General features: G+C 44.3%; 1 protein-coding gene and 1 long non-coding RNA gene across 3 annotated transcripts in view; one reads left to right on the top strand and one right to left on the bottom strand.

Annotated features, from left to right (window-relative positions):
• LOC135220768 (ER degradation-enhancing alpha-mannosidase-like protein 2) overlaps positions 1–15,314 on the top strand; it is a 104,164-nt gene that overhangs the window by 86,929 nt on the left and 1,921 nt on the right. For both annotated transcript variants that reach the window (XM_064258223.1, XM_064258224.1), the window contains 3 exons: positions 8,260–8,351; positions 8,912–9,076; positions 11,716–11,905. In XM_064258223.1, the coding sequence (XP_064114293.1) occupies positions 8,260–8,351; positions 8,912–9,076; positions 11,716–11,905 (447 nt within the window). The remainder of the gene's footprint in view (positions 1–8,259; positions 8,352–8,911; positions 9,077–11,715; positions 11,906–15,314) is intronic.
• Positions 1–15,314, bottom strand: part of LOC135220769 (uncharacterized) — a 116,399-nt gene that overhangs the window by 100,166 nt on the left and 919 nt on the right. The window lies entirely within an intron of this gene.

The following is a 15,314-nucleotide window of genomic DNA, read 5'->3' as shown; positions in this document are numbered from 1 at the left end:
CAGGGGACACCAAGCGTTCAGGGGCTGCTGTGTCACCTTGCAAAGGGGACCAGGCCGGTAACCCATGGCCCTGTGACTATGACCACGACTACGGTGTCCACGCCAGGGTATGCTGCTCCTCACCTTGTGTATACGCAGCACGTATCTATGGTGACCCCGACAGCTCCTGTGCAGGCACCGCTGCTGGGTGTGCAGAGGATGGTCGTGATGCTGCCACCTGGTTTTGCAGCTCTTGCTCCAGCCCCTGACTTCCGGTGTCCCATGAGCTCCCCGTTGGATCTGCCGCCAGTGCCTAGGATGCTGCTGGTTCCTGCTCCGCCTCCTGTTCCTGTGCTTGCCGCTCCCGTACCAGTTCCTGCCCGTGGTGTTGCTGCCCCCACCCCAGGTCCTTCCGGACAGGTGCAGCCGGGCCCTGTTGCTTCGGCAACTGCCCCGACTCCGTCCTGGATAGAGGACCTGACGGTGGTCCTGAGGAAGCTGACAAAGAAGAAGAGAGCCACGCGACCAGGCCTGCAGCTCGATCGCCCAGCTTGCCGGTTCTGCCGGTGGGCGAGGGGGGAGCGTCAGGTCTTCCTCTCCTATCCCTTCAATTTCCTCGGGTTACACCAGGAAGAGCAAGGCGATCGCGAGGAGCGCGCCTACGAACCTGGCACGGTCCTAGGACCGACCAGATCGTACACACAAGTGGCAGGAGGAGACCATGAGGGGTCTGTTGTGGTTCCTCCTGTGGAAGGAGGAGGGTCTCGGGAGGCGTTCTCTCTGGATGGGCTTGACGGTCCATCTTCGCAAGACGCAGTCACTCCTGAGATGCAGAGGTCGTTTGCTGAGGTTATTGCGCTGGTCCGTCAGCACAATGACCTCGGGGAAGGATCGCCGCTCCCACCTTCCGAGCCTACATCTAGTCTGGAGTCGTTCTGGGGACCTAAGAAGGAACCCAGGACGACGGTGGGTCTGCCGATCAGCCTTGGCCGACAGTGTGCTGAGCCAGGTGGACGCTCTTGTCTCCAGACAGGAGGGTTCGCTTCGGTCCGGCAGGTCGTCCAAGCTCCTTCCCCCACCTCTACTACAACAGAGGCGATTCTACATGCCAACGGAGGACCCTCTGCCGCCCAAACAGGTTAACCCGGAGCTGGCTAGGCTAACTCCGGGGGTGTCTCTTCAGCACCTGCTGTCAGAGAACCTCTGGTTCTCGCAGCAAGAGGCACTTGTGTTGGAATCGACTGCCATGGCAGCATTCCAAGCAGTCTCCTGGATAGACCTGTGGTCCCTCACAGTGTCTAAGGTCGGGGCTTCTTCGGGAAACGTCACTCCTGAGGGGGACCCGGCTTTCGTGAGACTGTGCCAGTCTGGAGATAGGGCTATCTCCTACCTGGCCGACCAGACAGCCAACCTGTGGGCCAACCTGGTTCTGAGGCGTAGGGACGCTGTCCTCACTCCAGTAACCAGGTCTTCGGAACAGACCGGTACGGAATTCCTCCTCTCTCTTCCCTAGAGAGATGGTGGACGCTGCGATGGAACAACAGTGCACTGACGACAGTGACCGTCTAGTCCACCAGGCAGTCTCGAAGGTGGCTGGGCAGCCTCAAGCTACTGCAGCTAAGCCCAAGAGCTTAGCTAGCGCTTCCTCTGCAGCTAAGACGATTGCCTCGTCGAAGCTGAGAGGAAAGACTCTGCCTTCGACTTTTACTGTAAGGAGCGATCGTAACCAGCCCTCCTTCTCTTGAGGAGGAGCAGGGAAGAAGTCGAAGAGAGAAGGGAAATGCTAAGGACGGCGTTCCCCCTCACCTGCTGCCGGAAGTTGGGGGTACCTGGCAAGCCATTGGGCAACTTGACAGCGCTACGGAGCAGAGACCTGGATAGTGAATTTCCTTCGGGAGGGATATCTAATACCCTTCGAGTCTTGGCCACCCCTCACCTCATACCCGGTTCATCTACAAACGTACGTTCCTGGTTCTGCCAGGGACGTGGCACTTCGGCAGGAAGTGGAAGCCATGCTGAGCAAACGAGCTGTGGAGATCATATGGGATCAGTCACTGGGATTGTACAGTCGACTTTTCCTGGTGGAGAAGTCCTCGGCGGGCTGGCACCCAGTGATAGATCTCTCTCCCTTGAACCGATTCGTTCGCCAGACTCGGTTCACGATGGAAACGACACGTTCAGTGCTTGAGTCCATCAGGGAGAATGACTTCATGCTTTCTGTGGACCTGAAGGATGCATATTTCCAGATACCCATCCATCAGTCCTCCAGGAAGTACCTCCGCTTCATCCTCGACAGGACGGTGTACCAGTTCAGGGCACTTTGTTTCGGTCTCTCAACCACCCCACAGGTGTTCACGCGAGTGTTCACTCTGGTGTCGGCTTGGGCCCATTCAGTAGGGATACGTCTTCTGAGGTATCTCGACGAATGGTTGGTCCTGGCAAGCTCCCGCTCGCAGTTGCTATAGGACAGGGATTGACTCGAATTCTGCTGCGACCTTGGGATCGTAGTGAATTTCGAGAAATCGGATCTCGAGCCCAAGCAGAGGATGAAGTACCTGGGCATGCTGATCGATACAGTAGCAGGGCGAGTCTTCACCGCAGACTCGCGGATCAGCAGGTTCAGGGAGGCGGCCAGACGGGTCCTGTCCCTACAGGAGCAGCCAGCTCAGCAGTGGCAGGTCGTGATCGGTCACCTGTCGTCTCTCGAGAAGTTAGTCCCTCACGGGCGTCTTCACCTGCGGTCTCTTCAGTGGAGGCTAAAGGAGAGTTGGTCACAGGCAAGAGACCCACTGTACTTCCCTGTGTCTCTCACGGAGGAGGTGAGGCAAGACCTAGCCTGGTGGCTGGACGACGGGAACCTCATAAGAGGAGTGCCTCTTCGCGCTCACCCCCCCCGGAAATGTTGCTGTTTTCAGACGAGTCGACCGAGGGATGGGGTTCACACCTGGAGGTGTTGCTGGCTGCGGGTGTGTGGGATCATCACGACAAGCACCTTCACATCAACGTCCTGGAGCTCAAGGCAGCGTTCTCGCTCTCCAAGAGTTCCAGGACCATCTGATGGGACACTCAGTGGTGTTGATGAGCGACAACACCAGAGTAGTTGCGTACGTCAACAAACAGGGGGGCCTAGTGTCCCTCCCGTTGCATCAGTTGACGTTGCAGGTGCATTAGTGGGCCGGGGCACACATGGTAGAGCTGTCAGCCCGCTACATTCCAGGCAAGAGGAATGCAGTAGCAGACAAGCTCAGCCGTTGGGACCAGGTGATAGGAACCGAGTGGTCCCTTCACCCAGACGTGGCGGAAAGGCTCTTCAACCTGTGGGGGCATCCAGTCGTGGATCTGTTAGCCACCCGGCACAACAGAAAACTCCAGGTTTTCTATTCAGTTGTGCCGGACCCATGGGCAGCTGCAGAGGACGCTCTTCAACATCCGTGGGACAACCTCTTCGTATATGCCTTTCCCCCGTTCTGTCTGATTCGCAAGGTTATCAGCAGGGTGCTGGTCACAGCAAATCTTCGGATGAGTCTGGTGGCGCCAAAATGGCCTCAGGCTGTTTGGTATCCGGACCTGCTGGCTCTGCTTGCCGAAGCACCGAGAGAGATCACCCCTTAGCACAACCTCCTGTGCCAGCCACACGTGGAAGGGTACCATCAGTCGGTTCGGTCCCTGTGTCTTCACAGCTGGCTGTTATCCACCATCTCTTGCGAGCGAGAGGCTTTTCTCGCCGAGAAGCAACAGAGATGGCTGGGTACCTCAGACTCCTCTGCAGCTGTATACCAGGGAAAGTGGTCCGTCTTCTGTGGTTGGTGTCGTGGAGGGGTCTCTCCTCTCAGAGCCACTCTTCAGCAGGTAACTGATTTCCTAGTTTTCCTTCGCTCCTCTCCGTCTCCGCAGTTAAAGGCTACAGAGCCACCTTGGCCATAGTCCTTAAACTGCGAGAGTGGATATCTCCTCTTCCTTCGAGATCTCCCTCCTTATGAAGAGCTTCGAGAGGTCTTGCCCACCCAGGGAACTCAGGCCCCCGTGGTGGGATGTGACTCTCGTCCTTAGTAGTTTGACTCGAAGTCCCTTTGAGCCACTCCGAGAGTCGTCAGACAGGGATCTGACCCTCAAGACCTTCTTCCTGCTGGCCCTGGCATTGGCGAAGAGATTAGGGGAACTTCATGGTCTTTCCTTCTAACATTGTTAAACATTCGAGGAGATGGGGATCTGTGACGCTCTATTTTGTCCCGGACTTCATGGCGAAGACTCAGAATCCTTCGGTCCCTGACGACTGGTTTGAGTCATTCACGATCCCCTCCCTGAGGGACTTCACTGATAACGATGTGGATGAGATGCTGCTTTGTCCTGTGAGGGTGCTACGCCGCTATCTGAAGAGAACTTGGCACCTCAGGCCTGAGTGTCGACCCCTCTTTGTTAGCACCGGGGTTACCAAGAAAGAGTTATCCAAGAACACTCTTTCTTTATGGCTGCGTGAGGTGATCAGGAGGGCGTACGACGCGGATGGTAGTGGCGACACCCACACCCTTCGTCCGAGAGTCCACAAAGTCAGAGGTATTGGTCCAACCTTTACGTTCTGTAAGAACTTCTCCGTGGCACAGGTTCTGAAGGTAGGGGTTTGGGCCACCCAGACCACCTTTACCTCCTCCTACCTTCGGGGTATTGCCCACAGGTCCTTGGACACCTTTTCCTTGGGACCCGTGGTGGCTGCTCAACAAGTTGTGTAGCTTACCCAGCACCCGAGCAGACAGAACAGCATCGCATCCTTGTGTGACTGCATGAATGGACGAGTGAAAGAGTGTGACTGGTTTCTCTTCCTCCTGTTTTCTCCCCCCTCTACCTGTGGGCAGAGGGCCGCGGTCGTCACTACGCTGGACATGAGGCAGATGCAGGTAAGCTACACGACCAAGCTCCAGCATATCCCTTTCAGTAGGGATCGGAGCGGTTATCCACCACTCCCCTAACAAGGAGGGGGAGTGGAGGCCAACAAGAGACAAACCCATGACTTCATATTGGCTCTTTAAGTAGGAACTAGTTCTTGCTTGCTACAGTGGTACCTCGAGATACGAAATTGATCCGTTCCAAGGCGGCCTTCGTATCATGAGCTTTTTGTATCTTGGACTGCATTTTACATGTAAAATGGCTAATCCGTTCCAAGCCCTCCAAAAACACCCCAGTAAATTTCATAATAAAGCTAAATTGACCTAAAGGCCTCTTTAAAAAATAACTATCCAAGGAAGATTGCTTCTGCCTACTTTTGACAATGTTCTTGAAACGACTCGGGCAAACGTCATCGAACTGTGCAAGCATACGACCTGTGTAAGCCTTTTCGGGGTGTCTCTTTTCTACGAATGATTGCACCTTATGAAAAGCAGCTAGAGCATCCTTAATTTCTGCCGTTGTCATAGAGTCCTCGTCCTCCTCCTCGCCGCTGCTAGAGAACTCCTCTTGAACGACGTTATGTTGCATGGCCTCCAACTCCTTCAGGTCATCCGTCGTAAGCTCCTCTTGGTGCTCCTTGAGAAGGTCATTAATGTCGTCCTCGTCGGCGACCAGCCCAATGGACTTGCCGAGTGCAACAATCTCGTCAAGATCTGGTTGCAAAACAGTTTCAGGATCATCAACTGTTCTGCAGCACCCGCTTCGCACACGTCTAATCCCTCGAAGTGTCCTCCACGAGGAATTCAAGGTTCACCTCGAAACCTCCTGCCAAGCTTGGTCGATGAGTCGGATGCATATTACGATATCGAAAGGCTCCTTCCAAAATTCACGCAAGGTGAGGTTTGTGGTATATGTGATGTCGAAACATCTCTTGAAAAGATGTTTCGTATACAGCTTCTTGAAGTTCGATATCACTTGCTGGTCCATGGGCTGGAGGAGAGGGGTGGTGTTAGGCGGAAGATAAAGAACCTTGATAAAAGAATACTCTGCTAGGATATCTTCCTCGAGGCCAGGAGGGTGAGCAGGGGCATTGTCCAACACCAGCAGGCATTTCAGAGGGAGGCACTTCTCTTCCAAGAATTTCTTCACTGTCGGGACAAAACACAGATTTACCCACTCAGTGAACAAAAGCCTCGTTACCCAGGCTTTCGCATTATCCTTCCACATCACTGGAAGCTTCTCCTTAAGCATTTTGTGGGCCTTGAAGGCTCGAGGAGTCTCGAAATGATAGAATCCCCACTGGCGTTCGAACAAAGTGCGAGCGTAAGCCTGTCTTTCATAGGCTTATGCCAGGGTAGCTTCTTCTCTTCCTCCGTGATGTACGTCCGACAAGGCATTTTTTTCCAAAAAAGGCCAGTCTCATCACAGTTGAAGACTTGCTGAGAACTGTAGCCTTCCTTGATCATCATCTCGTCGAACGTCTTTTTAAAGGCTTCGGCCGCTTTCGTGTCCGAGCTGGCAGCCTCCCCATGGCGCACCACCGAATGGATGCCAGTCCGTTTATGGAATTTCTCGAACCACCCATGTGAAGCCTTGAAGTCTGGGGTTGGCATTCATGTCCCTTCTCCTCTGTCGTCTTCGGGCTGGGCAATCAAATCGCCGAAAATAGCGCTGGCCTTGTGGGAGATTGCCGTCTCCGTTATCGTATCACCAGCGATTTCTTTGCCTTTTATCCAGACAGGGAGGAGCCTTTCCATTTCATCGTGCATGTGGGTCCTTTTGCTGGACAAAATAGTGATGCCCTTGGAAGGTGTAGCTGCTTTGATGGCATCCTTCTGCTTAAGGATGGTGCTTATTGTCGATGGATTTCGGCCGTATTCCTTGGCGATCACACTCAATCGCATACCAGCTTCATACTTCTTGATAATCTCCATCTTCGTCTCCAAAGGGAGCATCCTCTTCTTTCTGTGAATTTCAAGTTTCTTGGGACCCATGACTACGTATATACTGTACGTAATTATGTTATGTAGTACGTATACGTATGTAGTAAAGTTCTCACACAACATGATAAAGTATACTACAATGAAATCACTAACGAATTTACGTGAATAAACAAAATCGTTAGAACGAACGAATACCGCGTGCATATAGAAACGATGCTGCTACCGAGTGGCCGAAAAAGCACACCGCTACGTAGATGCATCATGGGAGGGATGCTGACCAATAGGAAAGAAGGATCTTATGGCGGTGACTAGCATCAGGAACCAATGGGAGAGCGGGAGGATGGTGGCGAGTCTACTCAGTTGGCGGTGCGCAAGTTTCAAAATTGTTATCGGTGGTCCGGGCGAATCTCGGTCTTTACAGCAACAACCTTTCGTATCTTGAGCAATTTTCGAATGTAGAGCCGTAAAATTTTTCGTATTTGCTTTCGTATCTCGAGTTTTACGTAAGCTGAGCCTTTCGTATCTCGAGGTACTACTGTATTTATAAGAGGTATGCTTGCCTCCCTCTTATAAATTTGGTCCAGAGGTCTGACCACTGATCCTGCGGTGCACACCCCGATCAGCTGGGAAGAGGCTAGGATCCCTCCCTCTGCTCTTACGACCAGGGAGGGAACCAAGGTCGGACAAACACCAGTCTGTTCACAAGGCTCAGATTCCACCCACCAATAAGTGAGTCTTCCTATTGATAAAGGACCGATGGTTTGTATTAAATATTGGAACAAATCACAATTTGTCGAAAATTGTATTTTTCCTAACTATACAAACCTGAGGTCCTTTACACATAGTCCAACATCATGCCATCCCTCACTCTGATTTTCCTGGGCCTAAAGCAAAGTGATTCTTCACCTCTCAGTCACGCGGACCGCCGACTGTCGGACAAGCAGTTAACTACCGAACCCCCGTGTTCGAAGCTTACGACCGGTTCCAGCTGCCACTAAGTTACATTCCTATTGTTAAAGGACCTCAGGTTTGTATAGTTAGGAAAAATACAATTTTCGACAAATTGTGATATTATCAGTACTGTAATGCACATGCACTAGTAGTTCATTGTCTCAGACACATGGCAATTTACTTTTGAGCAGGATATAGGGAAATTTTAATAAATATACAGTGCACAGTATAACATTATGCTTATGCAGTACTCACTTTATTTGTAATATATCAATCTTGAAATTCAAACTTTAACTGAAAACTTATGGGATTTAGTTTCTTAAAAAAAAATTTTTGCTGAAAGTTTTAGTGCAAATTTTGAATCCTGTAATGTTGGAAGGACAGTACTAAGTAGTGTAATTACCTTTGGATTTTGCAAAAACAAAATTATTTCCTTAATGTCTGTTAGCTTGTTTCACCTTATCTTTTACAGTTCTTGTTTCTTTATTTAAATTTATAATTTCAGGAGATACAAATTCAGCGATGAAGATAATTTTCAATTACCATCAAGTATGGAAGCAGTTTGGTTTTACTCCTGAGTTTTATAACATCCCTCAGGTACAGTACCTGTGAAGTATATTGTGAAACAGAGTATGCACCAGACTTGAGTGGTTGAATGAAGTTTTTTTGAACAATGACTTAAAATCCACTTTTAAATTATATATTTAAGTAATGTGCTTTATAAAGGTTCAGACCATGAAACTACAGCATTTTATTAATTTTGAGGATAAAACCAACATATTGATTTGCCTGTTGGTAATTATGTTGAAATATTTTCACCTTTGCATTACATAGTTATCCACAAGTCATGATCCTTTAAGAAGATTTTCATATCAAATTTGCACCTTTAAAAGATCCATAATAGATATGTGAATAAGTTAGTAATCTTTTGTGAATGGTACCTTAGAATTGGGTTCAATCCATTCTCTACTACAATTCCCATCCTTGCAAAAAAAAATTTTTTCTGAAAAACTTTCAGCACTGTATTATATAGGGATACTAATACATAGTCTCTCATTCTGGCTGTTATTTGTTAAGCATTTAAATGTAAATAAGTTTACTTCTTAGTCATATATTTATGACCCTGCACACCTTACAACTTAAGTTTCGTACTTCAGGCAGAAACTTCTGCCTATCGGGAAGGTTATCCTTTACGACCAGAACTAGTCGAGTCTCTGATGTATCTGTACCGCGCCACAAAGGATGACACTTTGTTAAAAATGGGGGCAGATATTGTGCGGAGCATACAGCATTCAGCAAAGACAAGCTGTGGATATGCAACAGTAAGTTTCTACAACTTTGGTTTGGGTGAAATTTTTTTTGTTTTGTTTTATCTAAGCCTATATGTTCTAGTTCCTACTTTCTTCTGGGTTAACATTTAACCTCCAGGATAATAGGTAAAACTTTATAGTGTTCTGGACTGTATTTTATAAATGAGTATGAGTAAAACAAGTAATAGAAAAAAAATAGAAAATTAAGGCTGTTTCATCAATATAACAGGTATGAAATAATGCAAAAATATTAATAAAATTTGAAACTACAAGCAAAACTGATAACTACATGTAGAAAAACACAAATACTAAATGCAGTAAGGAAAACTACAGATATACCATGAATTAGGACCATTTTAGAAAAATACTCGTCATTGGTGAGTAATCTTCCCAGAAATTTAAGTTTCCTCTGTACTAATATCATAGCAGACAGGAGAGATCAGAGAAACTCGCTGATTATTATTGTCATTATTGTTAACCCTTTGAGATTTTTGTTGTGGTCCAAGATTCACCTGTTCTTTTGTATGACAGAGGGCTGGGTCTGGCCTCATGTTGAAGTTACTCCTCTTTGTGGTCATTCATTGTAAACTTGCTCAACTTGAGTACTAAAGTACTTTGTATACCAGGAGTGTTGCTGTTTGAACATAATTTTCAAAGTAAAAGATTTTCTGATCTCTTATTTGATAGTTATATTGTATAATCTTTTATAAGATAATATGCATGAAGAGCATAATAGCTGTCCTTATAGGTGAACAGGTCTCACCCGAGTATCAGGGAAGCCAGGCTGTACCTTTCTTGAACATTAGATAATGATAGTGTAAATGTGTAAGATGAAAAAATTGTCTTCACTTGCATGTATCAAGGTTTTGAGCAAGGGATGGTATGTCTTAACTGTCTTGTGTGTACCAATGACTTTCATGTATGTACCATAAAAATTAACACACTTAAAAAATAATAATAATTTCAAACCCCTGCAAGTCTGGCTATATTAGGTGTATTGACATTACAGTTAGTATCAGTTGGGGATGAATGACAAAGTAGAAAGGAAGAAAGGAACTAGCCACCCTAACTATGCAATTTAACAGCCTACTATGAAGTTCTCTCTACAAACATATCCCAAACACCCCTTCGGTAGTGTGGCATTGACTTTCTTCCCTATTAGAAGCAAAACTGAAATGAAGGATGTAGTGAGAGATTTGAAAAACCATAGGATAATGGACAACATGAATAGTAGGCAAGATGTTTGTGAAGGTGAATGGAGGGGGGGCTAAGTGATGCCCAACATAAAGAAGCCAGGCTAAGTGGAACTAGTAGTACTTAAGGATGTATATGCCCTCTCTCTGTTGGTCAAGTCAAGAGGCCTCCTTGGTGGAAAATATATTTACTGAAGCAAGCTGTATTCTGGGGACACAATTGCATGACTTCTTGTGCTAAAAAAGAATTGGGAATATAATTGTGAGAACAATGGTGAGGCATAAATATTCAGTGCTTTTAGATGTGTAAGAAGAGAAATTGGCACTATTTGGTGTCTGTAGGCTAAAGGTTGCCGAGTCATGAGGAACCCAACAGTATCAATTCAGTAATCCAGTTTTAGAAGGATCCCATAATCTACCTAGTAGTAGCATCTGGTTAGTGCCTAATACGTATTCCAAAAACAGTTGTTTTACTGTAAATGTATTACAATTCCAGACTTGAGGCATGATGACTTCTTTCTTCCTCTGGTCTTTCTAATCTAGTTAGACTTGCATAGCCATAGCACATCGGGAGCGATAAAAATGCTGACTTGCCATTTAGCACACTCATTACTGCCTCTGTTGCCATGATGTCAGCATGGATTGATGATAGGTTCAATATATTCATTTATGACGCTAAACATTGCTGAGACCTGTGACTGTGGAATCTTCGTTTATGGCGCTCAACATTGCTGAGACCTGTGACTGGATGCAGTATATTTTCAAGCATACCCTGAGATATTACCTTCATATTGCATTAGTTTATTTATATTTTACAAATATATTAATATTTATATTCTTGGGGTTGAAGGTTATTTGAATCTTTATTTTTATTATTACTAAGTAGTCCTAACAGATCAAGCTAATTTACTTAGCTTTCACATGGCTGTCCTGAAGGATTTATCTGTACTGTTAGTTTAAATTTTGCTCATATTTGGTATTTTAAGTGTTATTCGCATGGCTGTCCTGAAGGATTTGTCTGTACTGTTAGTTAAAATATCAGATATGAGTAAAATTTAAACTAACAGTACAGACAAATCCTTCAGGACAACTATGTGAATAACACTTAAAATACCAAATATCAACAAAATTTAAAGTGTTATACATTTATATAACAGGATTTTTAGTAGCCTTTTACTTGTGACAATACTGAATTTTACTTGTCTGACAGGATTTTGCCTTAATTGTTAGAACAGTCAATTTAATTTGTTGCTAACTCTATACTACTTTGTCTAGCTATATAAATATGGATAAAAATTACTGGATCGTTTATATGAAACCAAAACTGATATGTTTCTGTTGCTTAGTATGTGTTCAAGGTAATGAATACTTGTTAATAGGTACTCTATTCATAGTGAAGCTTTTGCATGTATTGATAAGAGTGGCAACATAGGTGAGCTGGTTTTAATTTTCTTCCAGGTTAAGAATGTTAATGACCACACACTTGATAACAGGATGGAGAGTTTCTTTTTAGCAGAAACAACCAAATATCTCTATCTTTTGTTTGATCAAGAAAACTGGCTACATAATACTGGTAGTTTTGGCATTGTTATGGATGTGAAAGGCCGGAATTGCATTCTTGAAGCAGGTGGATATATATTCAACACAGGTAATTACATGAATGGTTCTTTCATTTAAATTTAGTCATGTCACAAGTTTAGTGATTACACAAAAGATCTAATTTTCTTTACTTCAAGGCAAAAAGACATTTAAAACTGTGACTTTGGCATAATCAGCCATACTTGATAAAATCTACCCTTTTCCAGTTCAATTTTAGGCAGGTTATTCCCAACCTGTTGCAATTACCATATTATGATAAATTAATGAGGTTACCCAAAGGATGTTCTTAAATGAGAAGTGAGAGCTAAGAGCACGGTAAGTACAAAAATTTGTACAGCCAGGTGGGAGGAGACCAAAGGGAACGAATGAAAAGTAATTAGCCAATAACAATGTAGCAGTTTCACTTTCATCTCTGGTTTATGTTTTTCTTAATTTTCAATTTATATCAGGGGTGCAATGGACCCCAGCTTGGGCCCTATGGTTGCACCTATATAGTCCACTAGCCTTATATCCGAGGACTCTTTTGAAGATGTTTAGCATTCCTTTTAGGGCAGCAATGTGCACCTCATTTATACTTTGGCAAATTGGTATTGCCTGAAGATATTTTCTCAGATTTTCTTTTTGTAAGTCCTCTTGCCCCTTCCACCACAGGTATTATTTCTACTTCCTTCAGTTCCCATGTGCTTTTCAGGTCATTCTTTAGGTCTTGGTATTTTGTTATTTTATGCCTTTCATCTCTATTGAGGCCAAAGTCACTGGGTACTGTCACATTTATAATTTTTGCTGTTTTTTGCTCCTTGTTCCAGATCACAAAATCAGCTTTTATAGCACCTCCTTCTATATATCTTCCTGTTGGAATTTCCTTGGTCTTGTTGTGGCGGGCTGTGTAGTGACCATCTGCAAGTAGGGTCTGGCAGGCTGATATCAGATGATTCACTCTCAACTGCTGCACAACAAAATCTACACTGGTCATTTGCTGATATGCCTGTCATTTTCTTGAAGCCGTTTGTTAGGAGGCCTTGACCTTGTGCTCCTATTAACAGTCTTTCTCCATCATAACCTAGATGTCCATTCCCTATCCATATAAGTTACTTCTTTGTCTTTTCTCCATCATAACCTAGATGTCCATTCCCTATCCATCTAAGTTACTTCTTTGTCTATGTAACTTTTTTCTAGTTCTTGAAATCTTCCTGCCCTTTCCACCTTTCCATTTTAAGTCTACCCTCTCTGTGACTATACTTCTGCCTGGTCTTTCTGGCTGTTGTTGTTGCTGGAGTCTGTTTAGTACCCCTGTGTCTTCTAGCAGATCTGCGAAGTTCTTAGCCTGTTAATAAGGCTGTTTTGTTATTGATGTTAGTTAGCTCAGGGCTTCAGTATGGTGTTGGGCAACCTTTCTGATGTTTTTGTCCTCGGAGCTTTTTAAGTACTGTTCTATACTTACTATTGCTGCTATATAGGCCTGGTTGATCTCAGTCAAGCCTAATCCACCTTCTCTGTGAGGGAGGTATATTCTGTCCATACACTGGTGTCTGTACGTAACTTTATGTAGGGTGAGAATCTTCCTGGTTTTAATGTCCTTCCTGTCTAACTCACCTTGTGGCCAGTCTACAATACCAAAACCATGAGTAACCACTGGTATCGCCAGCTAGTTTATAGTAGTTTGTTTGTTTGTATGGTGTTTTTATGTTGCTTGGAACCCGTGGTTGTTCAGCGACAGGACCAACAGCTTTACGTGCCTTCTGAGCCATGTCAAGAGTGAACTTCTATCACCAAATATACATCTCTCACTCAATGGAATGCCCGAGATTCGAACTTGTGGCCACTGAGGTGGCATGCTAACACCATACCAACCACACCACTGAGGCACTTGGTTTATGGTAGTGATATAGTTCTTTGGTGTTAATTCTGACTTACAGATCTTAAAGCGGGTAATGTATTCTTTCTTTATTTAGTCTCATTTTCTTGTGTTCTATACCAGTGTTTTCTTCTATTCCCAAGTACTTATATACAGACTCTTCTGCCAGGTCTTCAACAAACATGTCTTCCTCTACATTTATGCCTTTTGCTGTTACTTTCTTCCCTTTCTTTATTGTACTCTTGGCACACTAGTCCAACCCAAATTCCATGCAGATGTCATTTGAGAATTTGTGGACTGCCTAACTAGTTCTTCCAATGTTTCTTCTGAATCTGCATAAAACTTCAGGTCATACATGAAGAGCAGGTAGTTCACTCTTTTATTCTATTTTCTGCTTCTGTTTAGGTCATAGCCAGTGTCAATGTTGTTCAAGATTTTACTAAGCAGATCTATGGTCAAGCAGAAGAGAAGTGGTGAGAGGCTGTCACTCTGGAATATTCCTCTTTGGATCTTTATGTCTGGAATTACTATCTGACTCTCAGAGTGTTTTAGACAGTGTGTGTTCTTCTACTTAACCATCTGGACTGCCAGGAAAGATCTTATTTTCTTTATTGATATTATATATAATTCCAAACATTTCATCAGTGTAGCAACACTGGTGATCAGTCAGCTGATACAATGAAAATTACCTAACAACAAAGTGTTAACTCATGAACTGGGTCCTACTTGAAATGTGATTTTATGCTCTACATATAAGCTACGGACTCCCAGATTTGGGTAGCACAATTGTATCTCAGGACTCGGCTAATATTACTATTCCAAGTTCTGTTTTATATATATATATATTTTTTCTCTCTCTCTATTTTATCCACCTTAAAGTTAACTTAAATCCTAGTGGTAAAGTAAGAGTTTACATTGGATCTTGATATTGAATTATAATTTATTGAGGCTTTTTTGCAACTTGAGAAATTAATATGGCAAATTTTTAGGTTTATTAGTAAGCTGTCTTAATTTAAAGGCTGTAGATAATTTTTTTTCTGGTATGGCAATAACTAAGTTTACAAGAATTCACTTAACATATATAAAGCTTTTACTGTAAATGAATTATGGAAACCGAACATTTTAAAATTTTCTCTGTAGCTAAGTGTAGCCATTAGCAACATGAAAATATAAAATTTCATCAAAATGTGTTATTGTAGTTTCTTAGTTTTTGGGAATTTCCAACTTCCACCTCCATAACCTGGAGCACATGAATCATATTTGGTTATTAGTTCAATATAGCTGTTGTAGCAATAAATGACAAACTTTCAAGTGAAAATTTGACTAGTAGCACTTTTCCCCCTCATGATACTTGATAAAAATAGGGAGCCTGAGCTCGCAACCCTGGTCCAAGTAACATTGCAAAACGTCCACCCAAGCTTGGACTGTTCCAACTTAAGATGTCTGTACTTCAAAATAGCTTTCGTAACTTCAACTGTTACTTTATTTCTACAACTACTTTCATTAAAATTGGACACACAATAGTTCTTGACCAGTCTGATTCATAACAAAAGATTTATTTTTAACTGAAAAGATCACATTTTGGTAGATTTTACCTAATTTA

The sequence above is a fragment of the Macrobrachium nipponense genome, chromosome 2 (assembly GCF_015104395.2).
Source record: "Macrobrachium nipponense isolate FS-2020 chromosome 2, ASM1510439v2, whole genome shotgun sequence".
In the NCBI taxonomy this organism is placed as follows: Eukaryota; Metazoa; Arthropoda; class Malacostraca; order Decapoda; family Palaemonidae; genus Macrobrachium; species Macrobrachium nipponense.
This window is presented reverse-complemented; position numbering and strand designations above follow the sequence as displayed.